The sequence below is a fragment of the Solanum stenotomum genome, chromosome 9 (genome assembly GCF_019186545.1).
Source record: "Solanum stenotomum isolate F172 chromosome 9, ASM1918654v1, whole genome shotgun sequence".
Taxonomy (NCBI): domain Eukaryota; kingdom Viridiplantae; phylum Streptophyta; class Magnoliopsida; order Solanales; family Solanaceae; genus Solanum; species Solanum stenotomum.
Window position 1 is genome coordinate 25,180,494 of NC_064290.1, and position 23,936 is coordinate 25,204,429.

Genomic DNA, 23,936 nt, shown 5'->3' on the forward strand with positions numbered 1-23,936 from the left:
ATGTCGTGGGGCGATAAGGGGTGCTTTATCTAAACTAGGCAGGAGAACTTGGCTAACTTTCCTACTCTGATAGCATCTCTGAATGGCAGGTACCCACAACCGCCGTAACGAACAAATTAAGCATTTGAGGACATTAAATCTGTATAAACAAATCCCTAAATGAGTCCAAATCCAGGACACATCAACACCCCCAACTTAAACTTTTACTTGTTCTCAAGTAAAACTCAAGTTCAACATTTCAAAAAGGATGTCTCAAACAGTCCTACAAAAGATTCAATCATGAATGCACACAACAAGACTCAACTTACTCATGCAAGGATCAATTGTGCACTCAAAGATTCAAGCTATGACTTACCATTATCAAAGATGCTCAAGTTCACAATACTTGCTTCAAATGTAAGTTCACGCTCAACAAAGGTACTCAAATGCCCTCACAACAAAGATGATTCCATATTCACACACAATTCTTCAGCAATTTATAGTTTCGGAATCACATACAACTCTCACACTCACAAATATGAACACATGCATGACTTCACCCATACGTTTGCCCTTATTTTCCAATCAGCATACGTTTTAGCTCACTCAAGATCCAAAAAGTCTTTTCAAGGCTTGTAATAGGGCTGAGTATAGACGCATGGTCATTTAGGCTCAGTGGCTGCTACCATCATGAAATGTGGTCTGAACATCACTTTCTTCATTTTCTTCAACATTTGAATCATGCTCAAAATTCACCCCATTAGTCAACATCCAATGGAATACCGGACACCATATTTCTTTTGCAACATTCATAACTTTATTTCACAAATTTTTCATTCTTTTTCTTTTGCTTTCTTCTTTTCTTTCTCTTTTGTTTTATATGGAGGGGTTCCATCTTTTTCAAGAACATTGCTAGAAGGGGGAGTTTTTTTACACTTCTTGATTTACCTTCTCTTTTCACCACACCCCCAACTTAGGCTTTTGTCCTAAGTTGGCTATTCAAACAAACCACGCTTCATGAGGATTATGGGTGAATGGACAAAGAGAGGTCACAATTGCTCAAGTTTCTTCCAAAAAAATGATAAGGCTCAAATGGGGTTCAAGCAAGGTTCACACATCTCACAAGGTTGGCCACAAAAGAGGTATATTGTCAAATTGTTTCACCCCTCAAAATCGTTGCCTAAGATCATTTCAAGAGATTGCATCACTTAGTCAACCGGACCAATGGGGCAAATTCTAGGTGCCATCACACAACGTTCACAGTAAGCTCATCACACAAGACATTGACACCAATATAAAACGAGACTCATTTGAGCTAGTGTGCAATGTTCATCACAAGAGACTTCATTCGATAACCGACTAGTCACAACGAAATGGAAAAATTTCACATATTGTCTATGAAACTTCATTTGGCCTCATCATAGCCGCGCATTCATTTTTGTTCGATTAAGAGCACTATTCAAGTCATCGGTATTGATCATTACCAATACTTAAATTTGCATAAGAACAACCACAATAAAACACACAAGAGGTGGTAATATTTTTTAAAATTTGGTCAAAAACCATTTCCATTCAAAACAAGGAGCCACAAGTTCAATCATCCACAAGATAGAATCAATACACAATTTTAAACCAAAAAAACCTAAAATATACACAAAATATAGTCACAAGAGGTAGGTATGAAAATATCTCACCCCACGACAAACAAAATGCAATTGTCCTCAAATGCAACAAAAATAATCAAAAGTCAATAAAGACGAAAAAGACGGAGGTAAAGAAGAATCATGCCTACACAGTCGCTCCATCTATCGGGGCATCAGTGTCCGGTGCAACACTCTGATCTTGGGCATCAGTGTCCGAGGTAACGACCTTGGCCCCACTAGAGCCCGCCATGGACGTATCTGCCAATGAAATATGCACGACTAAATGCACCATAATGTCCTCAACCTTTGTAAGGCCTATATATGTGGTCTCCTCTTGGAGACCGAGCTGCTTCTCATTAGTCTCTTCCTCAGACTCAGCAACATCCACCTCATCAGCTCGAACAATATATCTGGTGGTAGCCGGAGGCACATCAGAATTAGCTGGCATATCAAGGATCTCCATAGTCCCAAAAATCGTAGACATATCTGTGGACTTCAACTGGTACACGTCCTTCCTCAACCTAGCAATAGCGGCCTTTAGGGCCGTTACCTCATCAGTGGCTCTTTGACCTCTCTCGCACACCTCTATCCTTGCCGTGAGGGCATCAATAGACTCTCTAAGAGGTGTCACAGCAGCGGCGACAACACTCTCAATCATCCCAAGGACTGCAGCCTTTAGCCTGGAGGCATGCCTATCACCATAATTGGCTAGATGTCCCATCCGTAGTATCGCAGCCTGGGTGAGTGGAGGTCGAGATACAACAATACTAGCAATAAACCTAGGAGCCAGAGGAGCGGTAGAATAACTCAGAGTTATGGAAAGGGTAGTACTCGGGATACCTAAAGTCCTAGGGGCCGGAGTAGGCAATACTACCTCTGTAGGTAGTGTCTCAGTGTCAACAACCGAGGAAGTATCCACCGGGACTGCCTTCTTCTTCTCAGCCTCATCCTTCAAGTACTCGGCCTTAATGCACTGGATGTCGGTAGAAGATGTGGGAATCACTTCCATGTCTTTCTTCTCATCAAAGGGCACTCGAGCTCACCAACACAACTTGGTGATCAATATCGGAAAAGGGAGAAACGTTTGATGCTGCCTAGCCCTCATGACCATCTCATCCCCAATGATTATACCCAAGTTGAGACTTGTCCCATCAATGATGAAACCAAGACAGGATGCCTTCGTGTGGCGGAGGATAGACTCATTATGGGACGGCATGAACATGCTGCTAATGAATCCAAACCAGTACCTTGTTGCCATATTTAGGTCTTTCTTCTCTATAGGGACTCCAGCCTCGATCCACCTTTGAGTACCGTCAGATAAAAGAGGGGCTAACCATTTTTTCATAGATTTCAAGGATTTTTTCTTGATCATGTATTGGTAGTCATCTGAAATGTTGTTGGTGCACTCCAAAACTGCATTAATCTCATCACTGTCACACTTCACTTTCTTTCCCTAGACAACCACAAAGTGTACTGGCTTAAATGTAGTGGCCTTTCTTTTTCCTTGTGGCACTAGAGTGACGTAGGCAGTGTAAAACTCCTGGATCCAATTAGGAATGTAAGGGCCATGGGGTTTAGTGAAAATTTAGAACTTGTGGGACCTTAAGGTGCGCCAGATCTCTGGATATCAGTCAATCACTCCATATGTAGATAACCTATTCTCCTCAATGATGGTCCTTAGTCCCTCAGCCTTTAGTCTATTCATAGACCGGGGAGGAGGACCATGTGCAGGTGGTGCTGGGACCACAGCCTGATCTGGGACAAGAGGAGGAGTAGGGGTCTCAGGCACCCTGATCCTAGACTGATCATGCATCCTCTTGGAACGCAGCTCAGGTCTTCGTGCCAATAACAACTGCGTATCCTCAGGCTCAGAGATGTCATCCTGAGGGTCCTGGTGCTCTCCCTCACTCTTAAAGGTAGTGAGGTGAGTGGCATACACTCCCTCACTATCGAAGCTGACCTCTGGTGACTCAGGAGCAGTCACATTTCCCTTTCCTTTACCCTTCCCACCTATGGTAGGAAGTTTTGTTGCCTTTACTTTGGATGCATTTGCATCCTCATTGATAGTGATTCTTTTTTCCCTCTTGCGGGGCGGCATGTCTCGTCCTACTACTTTTGGTCCAGCCATATCTGCAAAACACATTGGGAAAAGTTAGAAACAATTCAAGAAAATTGGTAGAGTTCAAGTTGCAGAAAGATTCATTGAACCGATCGTTGAGTCGCCGAGTCACTTAGGCGAGCTAGATCGGGCTCGCCGAAAGGACTCGCTTGAAAATATCCCAGAAAAAACACAGGTCGGTGATATACAGGGCCTTTTCGCAAATCATCGACACCACTCGGCGAGCTCAGACTAGCCTGCCGAAAGTTATAGTGTGTTTTAGGAGTTAGGAGCACAAAAAATATGATCAATGGAGACTTTCGGTTAGTCGCCGAGTGAACTCGGCGAGCTCAAGCTTCTCGCCGAAAGTCATAGACTCTATTCTAGCCAAAACACGAAATTAAGGGCGATCAAAGGAGACATTGGCGAACCGCCGAGTGGTTTGGCGAGCTCGACCCAGCTCACCGAATTGCCCAACATGCCAAATTTAAACCTCGTTTCCCAAGTTCAAGACCCCAGCCCTCAAAAACAAAATCAAATAACAAACTTATTCAATTAAGCTTAGATCCATTCGAACCATGCCACTGGGGTACTCAGACTTCCCCCGGTTTGGCCAAAATTGGCTATTTGACGACTTTTACCCTTAAGAATGATGTGAAACACTCCATCATTGGGCAAAGTACGTCATTCAACACAATTGGGGTTACTTAGACTTCACCCGACTAGACCCAACAACAAATTACCGTACCCAAAAACTTATGATCAATTTTAAAGAACAAAATTTGAGAAATCAATATATTAAGCAATTTAGGCATGATTTCGAAACTAAAATAGGCAAACTAGCACACAATAATGATTTCAACACAATTTATATAAATGTATTTGATTTCAACCGCAAATCAAGAGTTCAAGGTTCAAAAAACCCACCTACGGGGCGTGGGTCCATCTATTGGTCGTAGGTATCATTCGTAGGTGGCCCTCTTTTGGGCAGTTTTGGCAGGTTTGGGGGTCTTGGGGTTCGGCTTTAGGGTCCCCCTCAAAGACCCTTGGTTGGTCCTTAGGGGGTCGTACCTTGATGTTTAACCCCTAAACCTCTCAACCTAAGTTCGAGAAACCATTTTACTAAACCCCACATCAAACTCAAAATCTCTCACATAAGGCCCTAGTTTCCCCTACTAGTTTTCTGAGTCGTAACATTATCTCTCCCTTGGGAACATTCGTCCTCGAATGACATGTCTAAACACTTGTTGGAATTAAATACTCAAGACTAGTAGCCCTTCATGCATGAAACATTATAACAATGCACAAAATGAGTAGGAAACATCAACTCCATCTCAATATACTCAATGCAACACAAGGAAGTAGGAACTATATCAACAACACATTATGCATGAAAACTTCAACATTTCTCATATCATTGGAGGAATTACCTTCTCCAACTCAAAGCTTGCTCATCATAACATCATGAAGCAAATTATGCAATTACTCTCAAAAGCACATCTAAGCATGTGCAACAATTCATCTCATGAAGTATATAGGCAACTCATACTAAATGCACATCAACATGAGGAATGAAAATCATAACAACTCATTTTCTCATTATACAATAATTCATCAAGAACATGCATAACATAAGGAGACCATGGAAACACATAATTTACACATGACTCCAAAGCATGAAACAAGTCACAAGGTACTCTTTGTCTTAAGCTTGAATAGGAATAGAAGAAAGAGATAAGGATATCAGAACTCTCAACCATCTTACCTTCTAAGCATACCATCTCCCCCGTGGGAGTAAACCCATACTAAGGCTAACATGAAAATCTAGCAAATAGCATAGGGACCTTAATAAAACATTTACATCTATAAGGAATTATCAACATAACGGTGCCTTCATCCGAAAGGGCTCCTTTGTCCTCTCTAGACCGGAGTGCATAGAAGCGACCATAATTTGGTGGAATGGGAACTGTGCCATCAAGAGCTTTTACCATGAGTGTCGAGCAATCTCTCATCTTATGACCTTTCTTTCCACACCCAAAGCAACCATCCATGCCGGCTAGGCACTTACCCAAATGTTGCTTCCCACATTTGGCATATGTAGATCTTTCGAAAGAAAAACCGCCTCCATTTCCTCCTTGATATTTAGGGTTAGACACACTATCCTTGTTGACCATTGGGGAATCTTGGTTGGAGGATCTCTTTTTGAACCTTGGTTGACCTTGTTTTTCGGACCTAGCACTTGAGGAATTCCCATCACCGGTTCTAGCTCTTTTCACCTCCCTATTCATTCGCTTGAGCTTTTGCTCCTCAATTTTTTCGACATGGACCATAAGACTTGAAATACTCATACTTGGAATAAGAATTGCCGAATGACATTCATCAACTACTAAGTCAGACACTCCCATCACATACTTATTTATTCTAGCCCTCGAGTTTGCCACCACTGTTGGAGCATATTTGGATAGTTGGGTGAACTTAAGGGAATACTCTTTCACACTCATACCACCTTGTTGTAGGTTTATGAACTCTTGCAATTTTCATTCCCTCAACTCTAGAGGGAAGAACCTATCCAGGAATGCTTCTTTGAACACCTCTCAATTTATGGCACCCGTTCCTAATGGCATGTCACCCTTCCACTGTTCATACCAAATTTGAGATACATCATTTAGTTGGTAGGCGGCTAGCTCCGCCTTCTCCTCCGAAGACACCCCATAGCACAAAGTATCTTGCAGACCTTATCAATAAACCTTTGGGGATCCTCTTCCACCTTGGAACTAAGTAACTCAGGGGGGTTCATCCTAGGAAAATTCCTCCATCTCGAAGTCGTAATGCTCACATTAGGGTTCACATGAGTCCCACCATCCCTATTGGCTTGGGCCATCATAGTTTGGGCTTGAGTAGTCACGACTTGAGCCATCATTAGAAGAGTCGACCTAACTTCCTCATTCGACATGGCCTGAGGGTTAATTGGAGCTTGATTCCCTTAAGGATTTTGGTTCACTTGAGGAGCTTCATTCTCTTGAGGAGCTTCTTTATTGACATTGTTGCCCTCCATTCTCCTTGTGTTAGCCCTTCGTGTATTCATATCCTGAAGACACAAAAGACGGATTAAGAGATGGACTTGTAGAGTTAAACTCTATGGGATGACTTAAGAATAATGAAAAAAATGTAGTTTCCTAACATCTTATAGCCTCTCATTCATAAATGTGGCGCGCTTCACAATTTGAACAAGACTCTACTAGACGTGGCTTATGAGACATCATCCTAAAAACCATCCCAAAATCTTGTGCTCTAATACCATGTTTGTTACAACTCGAGCCTACACCCCGGACGTAACACGATGTACAAGACTTCGAAGAGCCTCATACAAGCCTCATAACATTCATAGAATAAGACATAAAAAAATGGTATGGAATTTAAAAACTTTTATCCATACAATCGAAGTCTTTATTTAAAATAGCGAAAGTCTAACTTTGTCTCACAAGGTCATCTAATACAACATTGAATCAATAATAGGATCACAACCCTTCAACATAGTCTAAAACATAAAATGACATGAAAGAAACTAGAAATGATCAACTCTCGTCCTCGAACCATGAGGACTCACCACTAGCTTTGGAGAATAGTCAATCCAAGCTTTGAACCATAAAAATCACCTGAAGATCCGGAACCTACACTTTGTAAAAATGTAGAGGAAATATGGGTTAGTACAAAAATGCACTTAGTATGATAGCCATGCAAAAATCATGTTAAAAAGGACATTTTTGGTTGAAAACCATGCCTTTAACAAGTTTGAGGATCATCATGCACTTTTGGTATAAAAACATAAGTCTCAAGCACAATCATCATATAAGTCATTATAACACATTAGAACCATATCTTAAGTAACCCTAAGTTATACTTGTGCAATGTATGGATGGCATCCCATAATACCACACATACTAAGTACTACTTTGAGGCCACCATAACATACTTACCATTCTTCATTCTCATCTTTAGTCAATACTCATTAGACAAGGAATATTCACATTTAATAAGTCATGGCAAGGAAAGTAACTCATATTAATAATCCAAATTAAGCATTCATTATTACATTTAGCCTTCATGTCAACATTCTCATTAGCATCATTATAAGCACATTCATTTCATTAGATATTATAACATTAAAGACATTACCATGACTACTCTCAAAGCCTACTTGTGCAATGCATAGATGAAGTCACATACCCCCACCCACACTAAGTAGTGTATTCTTGAGAAGCCATAGTTCATTATCATTCATTGTGGGGGTAAGCCATAACCGACATAGACCAAGTGAGAAAATCATAGAATCCCAATGTTACCCACACCGAATAAGGGATTCCTACTTGCCTAAGGTAGGACCATTAACATTTAGCTTAGGTGGATCCACTAGCTAATAACCTATGTGGGCACATAGTTTTAGGAGAAGGAGATTGCTACTAGATACCCCGCCTCAACTCACGTATGGTCATCCATCTCAAGAGATTGTTACTAGATATCCCACTTGAACTCACGTTGAGTATCCATCTAAATCAATATCCACTCGGTGCATAAGATTATTCCCCATGGAGTACTTGACATTCATTACCTTAGTTCATTATTATGGGAATAAGAGATAGTTACTAGATACCCCGCCTCAACTCACATATGAGTATCCATCTCAATCCCAACATTTATTCATTAGATAGCTCATAGATTCAAAGGTGAAAATAGTCTTTCAACTAAGAATCTCCATATTGTGAGAAAACCATTAACAACATGTCATTATCATTCATAAGTGTACAATTGAGAATAATTTTTCAACCAGCACATCATCATTAACATAACCATCGAAAACTTCATTCATACTTCATTCATTAATGTGTGTGCAGTGAATAACCTTTCAACACAAAACCATTATCATTACTTTATAGTCATGATCACAATACTTTCAATGTATTCACAAAACATGTACACAAACATCATGATTATACAACAATCCTCAATAATTTGCCCTCCAAGGATCATGAATCATAATTCACCAACACACCTAGAATTACAACAATTAGGCTTGTAAAATAATGTAATTCAAGTAATTAAACTACTAGACGAACAATTACATAGTATTCATATTACTACAATTCACTCACATCACATAATCATAAATTAGGGTTATGGGAATTCATGGATTCATGGGAGATTTTATCATAAAACCATAATAAAACATCAATTCAATCTTAATATATGATAATTAAACCATTGAAAATGTTTTGAGAAAAAAATCATGACTTGGAATGAAAACCCTAGGTTTTGGAGAATTTGCTTTTTTGAAATTGAAAGTTTGAGGGCTTCATGGATGAAAGCATTCCATGAATCAAGACTACCATACCTTAGATGAAGAAATACAATCAAAATCGTGAAATAAATCCCCCTTCTTCAAGCTCTAACTTGATCTTCTTCAATGGAGTTTTTGGGAGAAGACTTTGGGTAAAGTTAGTTATGGACTTGGGTAGTTGTGATTTATGAAGTAAATGGTTGGTTATTAGCTTAAAGGTACTTATTTAGGTTTAAATAATCAATATAAAAAAACCTCACTTCAAACTAACCTTAAAAGGAATTTCCTAAATTGCCCCTCCCTTGGCCAAGATTGGACAGCAACACGGCCCCCCACCTACGCCCATGACTTACAGACCGTAGGTGGGTCTACACACCATCTTGCAGGTAGGTAGGTGGGTGGACTTGAGCCTAATTTTGAGGTACTTACCCACGACCCCCACCTACAGGGCATGGGTCCACCTACTGGCTATAGGTGCCATCCATAGGTGGCCCTCTTTTTGGGAGTTTTGGCAGGTTTGGGGGTCTTGGGGGTTAGGCTTAGGGTCCCCCTCAAGGAACCTTGGTTGGTCCTTGGGGGGCCATACCTTGACATTTAACCCCTAAACCCCTCAACCTAAGTTTGGGAAACCAGTTTACACTTCTAAACCCCACATCAAACTCAAAAACTCTCATATAAGGATCTAGTTTCACCTACTAGTTTTCCGAGTCGTAACACAGACCCCTTGATTACTCAGACTTCATCAACATCCTATTCTTCTATAATCTCTTTGACTTCTTCCGATTTCCCCATGTAGATTTTGATCCTTTGACTATTCACCTTGAACCTTGTTCCTTTATTGTTCTCTGGTTCAATCGCTCCGTGAGAAAATAGTTGTACCACTTTGAATGGCCCAATTTATTTGGACTTGAGCTAGCCAGGAAACAAGAGCAGCCTTAAATTGAAAAATAGTACCAAATCTCAGGGAACAAACTCACACTTTTCAATCTTTTGATAATGCTACTTTTCCATCCTTTCCTTATACAAGGCTGAACTTTCATATGCTTTTAGGTGAAACTCATTGAGCTCATTAATCTCATTCAATCTTTTACTTGATGCGGCATCCCAATTCAAATTCAGCTTCATGAGTGCCAAAATCGCTTTGTGCTCTAACTCCACAAGAAAATGACAAGACTTCCCAAATAGAAGTTAGTTGGGGGACATACCTATGGGAGTCATGAATGTAGTGTGATGGGCTCATAGAGCATCGTCAAGCCTTCTTGACCAATCAGTTTTGGTCACAATCACAGTCTTTGCAAGGATCTGTTTAATCTCTCTATTTGATACTTCAACTTGCCCACAAGACTGCTAATGATAAGGGATTGCTATGTTGTGAGGAACGCCATACTTCTCAAGAAACGCCTTGAATAACTTATTACAGAAGTGAGAATCTCCATCTCTAATTATCACCCTTGGTGTACCAAATCTAAAGAAAATACTCCTTTTCAGAAACACGGTGACACTCTTCCCTTCATTATTTAAAAGTGCAATAGCTTTAACCCATTTAGACACATAGTCAACCGCTATGAGTATGTACTTCATTTATTCAAACTTATAAATAGACCTATGAAGTCAAGACCCCAAACATCAAACAACTCAATCACCAATATAGGATTCATTGGGAGTTCTTGCTTCCTTGAAATACCTCCTTCTCTTTGACAATGATTAAAAGACTTGGCAAAATCATGAGCTCCTTAGTGAATAGTAGGCATGTAATACCCACACTACAAGATTTTATGGGCGGTCCGGATACCACTATGATGTCCACCAACAAGAGAAGAATGACAAGCCTCTAATATACTCATCATCTCACCCTTGGGAACACAACGGAGAAAAATCCCATCAACACTTATAAGAAACAAGGCTCTTCCAAGGAAAAATTCTTCACATTTGACATGTATTTTCTCCTTTGGTGGAACAAAAGATCCGTAGTCACCAACTCACTTGCAAAATACTTGGCAAAATCTGCGAAACAAGGTATAAGATTAAAAGAAGCATCCAATACATGTTCATCGGGGAACACATTATTTATCTCAACTCCATCATCTAACTTCATCATTTCCTCTTCTTCTAATTTCTGTCCCGTTCCTATCTTTGACTTCAAAATCAAATTCCTGCAACAACAATACCCATCTAATTAGTCTTGGTTTTGTATCCTTCTTTGCCATAAGGTACCTCAATGACGAATAATCAGTATGCATAATGACTTTAGTGCCATGCAAGTAGGATCTAAAATTCTCAAATGTGAAGACTACAACAAGTAATTCTTGTTCAGTAACTGTATAGTTCTTTTGAGCAACATTCAAAGTTTGCTCTCATAGTATATAGGATGAATAATCTTCTCTCGCCTCTACCCAAATTCTACTCCAAGTGCCACCCCACTTTCATCACACACAACTTCAAACGGTTGTCCCTAATCTGCTGAAATAATGATTGGTGCGGAAGGCAACTTCTCTTTCACCCCTTCAAATTCTCTCAGACAAGCATCATCAAACTCAAACTTCGACTCCTTTTTGAGTAGTTTGCTCAATGGGTTTGGAATTTTTGAGAAATCCTTTATGAATATCCTATAAAAACCTACATGCCCTAGAAAACTTTTAACACCTTTTTACAGAGATGGATAGTTGTTGCTTTTTTATCACTTGAACTTTTGGTCTTTAAACTTTGATTCCTTGCTGCAAAATTCTATGGCCCAGAACTATACCCTCATTCACCATGAAGTTACACTTCTCCAAATTGTGCACAGTATTTCACTCTTCACACCGTTTCAGCACTTTACCTAAATGTACTAAGCAATCATCAACCGAGTCACCAACTACTGCGAAATCATCCATAAAAACCTCAATATCATCCACCATATCAGAAATATTGACATCATGCAACGCTGAAACGTTGTTGGCGCATTACACAACCTGAATGGAATTTGCTTTAAAGCAAAAGTCCCATAAGGACAAGTGAAAGTGGTTTTGTGTTGGTCTTCTAGAGATATGGAGATCTGATTGTAGCCCGAATAACCATCTAGAATATAGTACCAACCCTTTCCAGCAAGACGATCTAACATTCAATCTATGAACGACATTGGGAAGTGATCTTTCTAAGTCCACACATTGAACTAACGGTAGTCCATACAAACTTCTAACTAGTCACCAGCCTCATTGGAACAAGCTCATTCTTTGCATTGGGAACCATACTGATTCCTCTCTTATTTAACACATATTACACCCAACTACTATCAGCAATAGGATATACAACTCCAGCATCTAACAACTTAATGATATCCTTATTCATAACGTCTTGCATAGGTGGATTCAATCTTCGTTGGAATACCAATAATGGCAGCAATTGTCCATCATATATCCCTTTTGAATTGCTTCAATCCCGATATCAACACCTCTACTTTCTCTTCATTCAAGTCAGTAGGAATAATCTCTGGGGCGAAGGATAAGGTGAACCGGATTAATGATGAGAAACGGTCACATCAGTAGCAAAGTGTCACGACCCAAGCCTAGGGCCTAGAAGTGACCGGCGAATGGGGAACCCGAAGGAACCCAAAACAAGCCTCATAGCGTATCTTACACATCATTGGTCGCGGAAGCAATTAAAATGACCATAAGCGATAAGCATAATCAAGGGGGAAATCGTGACTAAGGGAGCAAGAAAAAGAAAAAAAAAAGAAATGATACATAAATACCATAGATGAATCAAGCTCAAACATAATACACAACTTGTCCAACACCACCTCTAAACATAGGTACTTTAGCGGGGGCCAAGACAAACAACTGGGCTCACCCTCATAGTCAAAACATAACTAAAAGGAAAAGTCTTATACATAGCAAAAGATCATAAGCAACGTCCCCGGAATGGAGGACTCACCAATAACCTTGATAGAAAATCGTATTAGCCACGCGGAGGACGAGGGTCAAGCGGTGCTCCGGTCCCTACATGGTGACATCATGTAGGCATAGAGTATGCGTTAGTACGTTTGAATGTACTAAGTATATGGGATGCAATGCAATGCAACAAGGGATGGACATCATAGGCAAAATGCATAATCGTACCCGATAGATAGCATATTAATGAGATGATATGTATAATGATGCTTATATAAAAATCATATTTAGTAGGGCATAGTATATGTGTAGTGAGTGACCATCAATATAGTATTTCCAAGGCCTACCACCCCCTTGGAGAGGCGAAAGAGGTACAAACCCCTCAATGTGGTTACCCGGGCCTACCACCCCCCGAGCTAGGGACCAAGGTACAAACCCCTCGATATGGTTATACGGGCCTACTACCCCCCGTACTAGGCAACCAAGGTACAAACCCCTCGATACGGTTATACGGGCCTACTACCCCCCGTACTAGGCAACCAAGGTACCAACCCCTTGATACGGTTACCCGGGCCTACAACCCCCCGAGCTAGGCTTGGTCGACTCACACACTATATAGAGAAAATCATATACATGTATCCATTTCATCATCATTTCAATACTTATATAATCATCCGACTCATAGGACGTACATTGGACCTTCCATTTCATAAGAATTCTATAAATGGCATTTTATCAAACATATGGTGGGCTACTTGTTCATGTAAATAAAATCATGTGTTTCAAGAGTACTAAGTCCAACCAATTTCAAAATCCATATAAAACAGCCCACCAACAACATACATATATATATACATATATAACAACCTTCATAATTTGATCATGGAGGCATGAAAACCATAAACATCATATAATCATTCCATTTCATGATAATATACAAAAATAGACCATAATAGGATGTGTAGTAATAATTCCATAATTCAAGAGTTCATAAATGATCATAAGGACCCATAAACTTGAAGTAAAATAGAGGATAAATGGTTGGACTTGTGGAAAGGAAGGTTTCCACAATCAACCCACATACCTCAACTTTGGAGAATTCTTGATGAAGATTGGAATGGAGAATTGCTTGAGATTGAATCTTGAATCCGGAATTAAAGCTTGGGATCCTTGAATTTGGTTGATGATCTTGGTGGAATTTTTGGAGAGGGTTTAGAGAGAGTTTTTGGATGTTTTGAAGTTAAATGACTAAGTATGGATATGTCCCCTTTTTATAAAAAAACGTCCCAACACTTAGAAAAAAAATTGAGGCGGGTGAACAGTGTTTTCGGCTACTGGAATTTGCATTTTCTGCCGGACAGGTTTTACGAAAATGGTCATAACTCCTTCATCCTAACTCGGAATGAGGTGAAACAAATTGCGTTGGAAAGCTAACTCACAGAGCTTTAATTTTGATAGTTTGAGCTCCTTCCAGTTCCTTGTGTGCTGAGAGATATGCCCCTTTAAAGTTGACCCTCAAAATCGCATTTTTTGCGATTTTCGAATTTTGATACTGTTGTTCTAAAATTCGGGTTAGACTCATTTCCCACTCAATTTGACCCCCTGAATAAGAATATGAAGTTGAATTTCCGAAATGATGCACGAATTTTGAGATATATGGAAATGACAATTTTAGGTGTTTTCGAAGCACATTTTCGGGCATTTTTGGGGTCGTTTCAATATCTCCCCCTTGGGAACATTCGTCCCCGAATGTCAAAGAAACGTACATGAGAAACACAAACATGGCAAATTCAGCCCACATAGGGATGCAACAATGCACTTACGCCTCATTTCAAAAACTTCAACATAGTTGTAAAACCATAATGAACTTGTTAACTTAAACATGAATGTATGCAATGACATGGTGGCTGAACTTAAGACCTGAGATTTTATAAAAGGTTTAGATCAATACCTTAAGCTTGAGTGAAGTGGAAAAGATAAGGATATCGCCTTTGCATGTCCGCTTCGGCCTCCCAAGTAGCACTTTCAACTTGTTGATTTCTCCAAAGGACCTTAACGGAAGCCACATCTTTGTTTCTCAACCTCTTCACTTGTCTATCTAAAATCTGGACCGGAACCTCTTCATAGGTCAAATTATCTTCAACAACACCCACAACATCACGAGGCACAATGGCATTCGGATCACCCACACACTTCCTCAACATAGACACATGAAATACCGGATGAACCAAATCCATTTCGCTAGGCAATTCCAACTCATAAGCTACCTTGCCAATTCTCCTCATCACCTTATCAGGACCCACGTATCTTGGGCTCAACTTGCCCTTCTTACCAAAACGAACCACACCCTTCATGGGTGACACCTTCAAATAGACCCAATCACCAACTTGGAATTCAAGAGCCCTTCTGCTCACATCGGCATAGGACTTTTGGCGACTTTGGGCCGTCTTCAACCTTTCTCTAATCATCCTAACCTTCTCAAGAGCCTCCATAACTAGATCTGGTCCTAACAAGGCCACCTCACCAACCTCAAACCACCCAACCGGTGATCTACAACGCCTCCCATAGAGAGCCTCAAAAGGAGCCATACCGATGCTAGAATGATAGCTATTGTTATAGGCAAACTCAATCAATGGAAGATGATCATCCCAACTACCCTTAAGCTCCAATACACAAGCCCTAAGCATATCCTCAAGTGTTTGGATAGTCCTTTCGGCTTGTCCATCCGTTTGCGGGTGAAAGGCCGTAGTAAGCTTAACTCTCGTACCTAGACCCCTTTGAAAGGACTTCCAAAAGTGTGAAGTAAATTGAGTACCACGGTCCGATATGATGGATAGAGGAATCCCATGCAACCTTACCAAGTCATGAATATATAACCTTGCATAATCTTCCGCCCCATATGTTGTCTTTACCGGTAGAAAATGAGCCGATTTTGTCATCCTATCAACCACCACCCAAATAGAATCAAAACCTTTTCTAGTCTTGGGTAAACCAACTACAAAATCCATATTAATTTCTTCCCACTTCCAAGTAGGAATCTCTATGTCTTGGGTTAGACCACCCGGCCTTTGATGTTCGGCCTTGACTTGTTGACAACTATGACAACCGGAGACGAATTTGGCAATGTCCTTCTTCATGCCTCCCCACCAATACACATCCCTCAAATCTCTATACATTTTGGTGGAACCGGGGTGAATGGAGTAGGAAGAATTATGAGCCTCCTCAAGAATTTTCTCCCTCAAACCATCAACACAAGGCACACACAACCTACCTTGGTACCTAAGGGCACCATCTCCCCCTTGGGAGAAAACTTCCACCTTACCCTCTTTCACCAAGGCCTTCAATTCTAACAAGGAAGAGTCAAGATCTTGTTTTGCTATCACCTCATCAACCAAGGAAGACCTAGCACCATCAACAACGACCACACCACCATTACTAATTTCTTCCAACCTAACCCCCAACCTAGCCAACCGATGCACCTCCCTAGCCATTTCCCTATCACCAATATCAACATGAGCTAGGCTACCCATAGACACCCTACTCAAAGCATCCGCCACCACATTAGCTTTACCGGGATGATGATGCACACTCATATCATAATCTTTAAGAAATTCTAGCCACCTTCTTTGTCTCAAGTTGAGGTCTTTTTGGGTGAAGACATATTGGAGGCTCTTATGATCGGTGAACACATCAACATGTACCCCATACAAGTAATGACGCCAAATCTTTAAAGCAAACACCACCGCGGCTAATTCAAGGTCATGCGTAGGATAGTTCTTTTCATGCACTTTAAGTTGTCTAGAAGCATAGGCTATCACCTTACCATTTTGCATTAGGACACAACCCAAGCCAACTCTGGAAGCATCACAATAAACGACGAATCCCTCAAGCCCATCCGGTAGTGACAATATAGGAGCGGACACAAGTTTATCTTTCAAGGTTTGAAAACTCCTTTCACACTCGTCGATCCACTCAAACTTAGCCTTCTTTTGTGTCAACTTAGTCATGGAAGAAGCAATAGAAGAAAACCCATTCACAAATCTCCGATAGTAACCCGCTAAGCCCAAGAAGCTCCTAATATCCGACGGGGTCAATGGCCTAGGCCAATTTCTAATCACATCGGTCTTCTTAGGATCTACCTTAATACCATACCCCGACACCACATGACCTAGGAAGGCAACCTCCCTCAACCAAAATTCACACTTTTCATACTTGGCATACAACTTCTCCTCTCTCAATCTTTGCAACACAACCCTCAAGTGACCCATATGTTCTTCCTCGCTATGCGAATAGATTAAAATATCACCAATGAAGACCACAACAAAGGAATCAAGGTGGGGTTTAAAGATCCTATTCATTAGGTCCATGAAGATAGCCGGTTCATTGGTCAACCCAAAGGACATGACCACAAATTCATAATGCCCATACCTAGTCCGGAAGGCTGTCTTGGGAATGTCACACTCCCTCACCTTCACTTGATGATACCCGGACCGAAGATCAATCTTAGAGAAGTCGCTAGCCCCTTGCAATTGGTCGAACAAGTCATCAATCCTAGGAAGAGGATATTTATTCTTGATGGTGACCCTATTGAGTTGCCGGTAATCAATACACATCCTAAGGGACCCATCTTTCTTCTTCACAAACAACACCGGTGCACCCCATGGTGATTGGCTAGGCCTAATAAAACCCTTCTCCAACAAGTCCCTCAATTGTTCCTTCAACTCCTTTAACTCCGCCGGGGCCATACGATAAGGGGGGATAGAAATGGGTTGAGTATCGGGGAGGAGGTCTATGCCAAAATCTATTTCCCTTTCGGGAGGAACACCGGGAAGGTCATTAGGAAAGACATCAAGGAATTCATTTACGATCGGAACCGACTCTATAGGAAGGGTTTTGGACTCCACATCCCTAACCCTCACAAGGTGATAGAGACACCCCTTAGAGATCAACTTACGGGCTTTAATGCAAGAGATGAACCTACCCTTGACTACCACATTTTGGCTCTCCCACTCAAGAATGGGTTCACTTGGGAATTGGAACTTGACCCTACGGGTTCTACAATCAATGGAAGCATAGTATGCATGCAACCAATCCATCCCAAGAACAACATCAAAATCGACCATGTTCAACTCAACAAGATCACAAGGCAATATTTTATGCAAGATGCAAATAGGACAATTTCTATAGACCTTCCTAGCAACCATATATGCACCAATAGGAGTAGACACCTTATATGACTCATGCAACAAGTCGGGCTCAACATGAAACTTTTTGGCAACAAAGGGGGTGACAAAAGAAAGAGAGGCACCCGGATCAATTAATGCATATACATCAAAGTCAAAGATTTTCAACATACCGGTAACGACGTCGGGGACTTCATCGACCCCTTGCCTCCCATGCAAAGCATAAAATCGATTGTGCCTTGGGGCACCATCTTGTCGGCCCCCTCTCCCCAAAGGAACCGCATTGGCACCTTGTGGACGGACCTCCTTACCCTTGTTGCGATTTCGAGGACAATCCATTGCCTTGTGCCCCATTTCCCCACAACTATAGCAAGCACCGGTATTTCTCAAGCACGGGCCACCATGGCCCTTACCACACTTCGGACATACATCAATAGGACCCATACCCCTAACACCTTGGGCCCTTGGAACATCATTGGCAAACCCCTTATGGAGCGCATGAGAAGACCCTTGACCTTGATGAAACCGGCCTCCCGTTCTACTTTGGAACTTGCCCTCAAAACGGGCCCTCTTGGCCTCATGACCCCTCCTCTTCCTCAACTTCTCCTCCTCCATTTGTTCGGCATAGACCATCAAGCGGGACAAGTCCATGTCACTAATCAACATTGCGGACCGGCATTCTTCACTCACTAGGTCGGACACACCCATCACGAATTTGTTCATTCTAGACCGTGAGTCGGCAACCAAGTGTGGAGCATACCTTGAAAGTTGGTTAAACTTGAGGGCATACTCCCTCACACTCATAGACCCTTGTTTTAAATTCATGAACTCCACCAATTTGGCTTCCCTAAGCTCAAGAGGAAAGAATCGATTAAGGAAAGCCGTTTTGAACTCTTCCCAATGCACCACATAGTTTACCCCCTTCTCTTCCTTCCATTGGTTGTACCATATTTGGGCCACCCCTTTTAGTTGGTAGGCCGCCAACTCCGCCTTATCTTCTGACTTCACGCCCATGATAGCTAATATCTTGAGGACTTCATCAATGAACTCTTGAGGGTCTTCATTTAACTTAGACCCATAGAATTCCGGGGGATTCATCCGCACGAAGTCTCTCACCCGAGATGCCGGGGTAGGAGCCTGAGGGGTTTGGGCCCCGTGGTTGGCTTGATTAGCCATAGCTTGTGCAAATAAAGTAAGGGCATCCCGAAGATCCCCATTGGTCGGTTGTTCCTCGGGTGCGCGGGCTCGTCTTCCTCTTGTATTAGGCATGATCTAGCATAGCAAAGAACAACCGTTAGGGAAAAAAGAACTTAATTCAACTCTACCGCACGACTTAGAACATGAAGAAGTGAAACATTTCCTAAAACGTCTCATAGCCTCCTACTCATAATTGTGGTGCACAACACAACCATGAATCGGACTCTAATCAACGCGGTGTGTTGGACTCCGAGGATCTATCAACCTAGTGCTCTGATACCAAGTTTGTCACGACCCAAGCCTAGGGCCTAGACGTGACCGGCGAATGGGGAACCCGAAGGAACCCCAAACAAGCCTCATAGCGTATCTTACACATCATTGGTCGCGGAAGCAATTAAAATGACCATAAGCGATAAGCATAATCAAGGGGGAAATCGGGACTAAGGGAGCAAAAAAAAAAAAAGAAGAAATGATACATAAATACCATAGATGAATCAAGCTCAAACATAATACACAACTTGTCCAACACCACCTCTAAACATAGGTACTTTAGCGGGGGCCAAGACAAACAACTGGGCTCACCCTCATAGTCAAAACATAACTAAAAGGAAAAGTCTTATACATAGCAAAAGATCATAAGCAACGTCCCCGGAATGGAGGACTCACCAATAACCTTGATAGAAAATCGTATTAGCCACGCGGAGGACGAGGGTCAAGCGGTGCTCCGGTCCCTACATGGTGACATCATGTAGGCATAGAGTATGCGTTAGTACGTTTGAATGTACTAAGTATATGGGATGCAATGCAATGCAACAAGGGATGGACATCATAGGCAAAATGCATAATCGTACCCGATAGATAGCATATTAATGAGATGATATGTATAATGATGCTTATATAAAAATCATATTTAGTAGGGCATAGTATATGTGTAGTGAGTGACCATCAATATAGTATTTCCAAGGCCTACCACCCCCTTGGAGAGGCGAAAGAGGTACAAACCCCTCAATGTGGTTACCCGGGCCTACCACCCCCCGAGCTAGGGACCAAGGTACAAACCCCTCGATATGGTTATACGGGCCTACTACCCCCCGTACTAGGCAACCAAGGTACAAACCCCTCGATACGGTTATACGGGCCTACTACCCCCCGTACTAGGCAACCAAGGTACCAACCCCTTGATACGGTTACCCGGGCCTACAACCCCCCGAGCTAGGCTTGGTCGACTCACACACTATATAGAGAAAATCATATACATGTATCCATTTCATCATCATTTCAATACTTATATAATCATCCGACTCATAGGACGTACATTGGACCTTCCATTTCATAAGAATTCTATAAATGGCATTTTATCAAACATATGGTGGGCTACTTGTTCATGTAAATAAAATCATGTGTTTCAAGAGTACTAAGTCCAACCAATTTCAAAATCCATATAAAACAGCCCACCAACAACATACATATATATATACATATATAACAACCTTCATAATTTGATCATGGAGGCATGAAAACCATAAACATCATATAATCATTCCATTTCATGATAATATACAAAAATAGACCATAATAGGATGTGTAGTAATAATTCCATAATTCAAGAGTTCATAAATGATCATAAGGACCCATAAACTTGAAGTAAAATAGAGGATAAATGGTTGGACTTGTGGAAAGGAAGGTTTCCACAATCAACCCACATACCTCAACTTTGGAGAATTCTTGATGAAGATTGGAATGGAGAATTGTTTGAGATTGAATCTTGAATCCGGAATTAAAGCTTGGGATCCTTGAATTTGGTTGATGATCTTGGTGGAATTTTTGGAGAGGGTTTAGAGAGAGTTTTTGGATGTTTTGAAGTTAAATGACTAAGTATGGATATGTCCCCTTTTTATAAAAAAAACGTCCCAACACTTAGAAAAAAAATTGAGGCGGGTGAACAGAGTTTTCGGCTACTGGAATTTGCATTTTCTGCCGGACAGGTTTTACGAAAATGGTCATAACTCCTTCATCCTAACTCGGAATGAGGTGAAACAAATTGCGTTGGAAAGCTAACTCACAGAGCTTTAATTTTGATAGTTTGAGCTCCTTCCAGTTCCTTGTGTGCGGAGAGATATGCCCCTTTAAATTTGACCCTCAAAATTGCATTTTTTGCGATTCTCGAATTTTGATACGGTTGTTCTAAAATTCGGGTTAGACTCATTTCCCACTCAATTTGACCCCTGAATAAGAATATGAAGTTGAATTTCCGAAATGATGCACGGATTTTGAGATATATGGAAATGACAATTTTAGGTGTTTTCGAAGCACATTTTCGGGCATTTTTGGGGTCGTTTCACAAAGGCACCAAGACGAACAGTTGGTTGAACCGGGCGCTTAACGTGCGTCATTTGACAACTCAGTGCATAGATGCCATGAGTCCATTGGCATAGGCTTAGGCCTATTTTGTAAGTGGGTCAGATTCTTAAACTTATTTATGAATTCCTCTTTAACATCACCTGGTAGAAATTATTCTTGAAAGTTCAGAAGTTCTTGTTCTTCGTACCGCATCACCGTGAGTCGTCAATGGGGGAGGAATCTCCTCCGGCCTTCGCATTTTCTTATCTTCTTCCTGCCCTAGGAGTAGCACAAAAAGATGGATTAGCATTATTGACCCAATGATAAAGCACTAACACATTCGTGCACTAGGAAAAGGCTGACGCGATGGGACCGAAGGGGCTACTACGCTCATTGCGCACTTACAACAAAAACGGTTTCATCTTCACACAAAGATCATCAAATTTTCAAAATGTAGGAATCACAAACAACTCTCACTCTCTCAAGGCTGGACACATGCAAGATTTTTCCCCATAGGCTTGCCTTTATTTCCAATCAGCACGATGTTAAACTCAATCAAGATCTCGAAGGTCTTTCAAGCTTTATATCGAGGCTGAGGGTTAGGGTATGGTCATTTAGGCTTAGTGACTAGTACCTTCATGGAGCATGGTGTGCATTTCATTCTTTCACCTTTTCTATCACACTTTTGATTCTCAAAATTCACACCCTTTTCTTTTAATCAAACCTCATTAGATACCCCATTATACTTGCTCATTGCACACACTTTATTTCAACCATTCTTTTCTTTTTTAATATTTTTCTTTCTTCATTTCTCTCTTCTTCATTTTTACATGGAGGGGTTCCATATTTTTCAATAGATCTTTCAAGGGTTAATTTCTCAAACTTCTTGATTTTCCTCCCTTTTTACCACACACCCAACTTAGGCTTTTGGCCTAAGTTGGCTATTCAAAATAACCAATGTTTCATGAAGATTTGAGGTGGGAAAGAAAGGGTTCGTTTTTGTTCAACGTTCATCCAAAGAAAAGGATAGGTCCAAATGGTGCCAAGCTAGGTTCAAACTATCACAAGGTGGTCACAAAGATGTATAATTGCAACAATGGCTCATTCTCTACAAATTGCCTAAGATCATCTCTATCATTCGCTCACACTAGTTAATTGGACCAACGGGGCAAGTTCTAGGTATTATCAAGCATGCATTTTAAGACAACATCACCACACACGACATTCAACACAATCATCAAATAAGACTTTACCATTTTCACGAGCGTGTAACTATCATCACAAGAGTTCCATTCAACAGCTAACACAGTCACAATGAGATGCTATAAGTTCACATATGATTTATGCAACTCAATTTGCCTCATCGGATTTGCACACACATGTTGTTCAAACAAGATCACTATTCAAGTCATCGGTATTAATCATAACCAACACTTGAAATTGCAACAGAATAGCCACATTCACACACATTACGATGTGGAAAATTTTAAAAATGGGTCAAAACCACATTCATATTAAAAAATGGACTAAAAATCAATATATATATCAACAGAAGATCCTGTCCAACATTCACAAAACAAATCAACAAATATCCACAAAATATCCCAAAAGAGGTAGGTATGGAAATACCTCACCCCACCAAACTAGTCTAGCATTTGTCCTCAAATGCACATAAATAGAGAAATAAACAAGATAAAACTAGAAAGGCAGTCAAAAATACTCCTTCCAGGCTAAGCCTAGGGTGAACTCTACATATCGGTGACTCCATGAGCTTGGGCATCAGTGCCCGGTGTAACATCATCCTTGGCTCCACCGGAGCCCACAATCGAAGTATGGGTTATTGGTTTAGCGGTTTTGATAACGGTTTGGTTTTTTTTTGTTAACGGATAATCAGTTCTTAATAGTTTTAGGTTTTTTCTTAATGGGTTAAACGATAACCCAATAATAAAATAAATTATTATATTTATACCATTTTGTATATAAAATCCTTGACTTAGAGTTCAGTTTCCTACTTTTATTTTTGGTTGTCCCAAACTCTTAGTTATTCTACAATGTAAAAGTGTTTGCTTTTGAGAAAGATGTAACTTGTGAACTCATGTGCATGGTTCATTTGGTTTGTCACCTTATTTTAAAGTGATTTTCAATGTTTTTTTTGTCAAATCTTCACGGTTCAACAGATAACGATCAATAACTCAAAAACTAATAACCAATAAGTCAATATCTTAATGGTTCTATAACGGTTTAGCATCTCTACAAACTGATAACCAATAAGTCAAACCGATCAACATTAAA

At 40.8% G+C, this 23,936-nt stretch overlaps 1 protein-coding gene across 1 annotated transcript; it reads right to left on the reverse strand.

The window, feature by feature from the left end:
- Nucleotides 1-12,838: 12,838 nt before the first annotated feature.
- LOC125876617 (uncharacterized) lies at nucleotides 12,839-21,131 on the reverse strand. Its single transcript, XM_049557837.1, has 4 exons — nucleotides 21,012-21,131; nucleotides 19,971-20,035; nucleotides 18,281-19,379; nucleotides 12,839-13,032 (listed from the first exon to the last, which is right to left on the reverse strand). Exons 3-4 carry the CDS (start codon nucleotides 19,374-19,376, stop codon nucleotides 12,992-12,994), a joined length of 1,137 nt encoding a protein of 378 aa, XP_049413794.1. The 5' UTR covers nucleotides 19,377-19,379; nucleotides 19,971-20,035; nucleotides 21,012-21,131; the 3' UTR covers nucleotides 12,839-12,991.
- Between the last annotated feature and the right edge of the window lie 2,805 nt (nucleotides 21,132-23,936).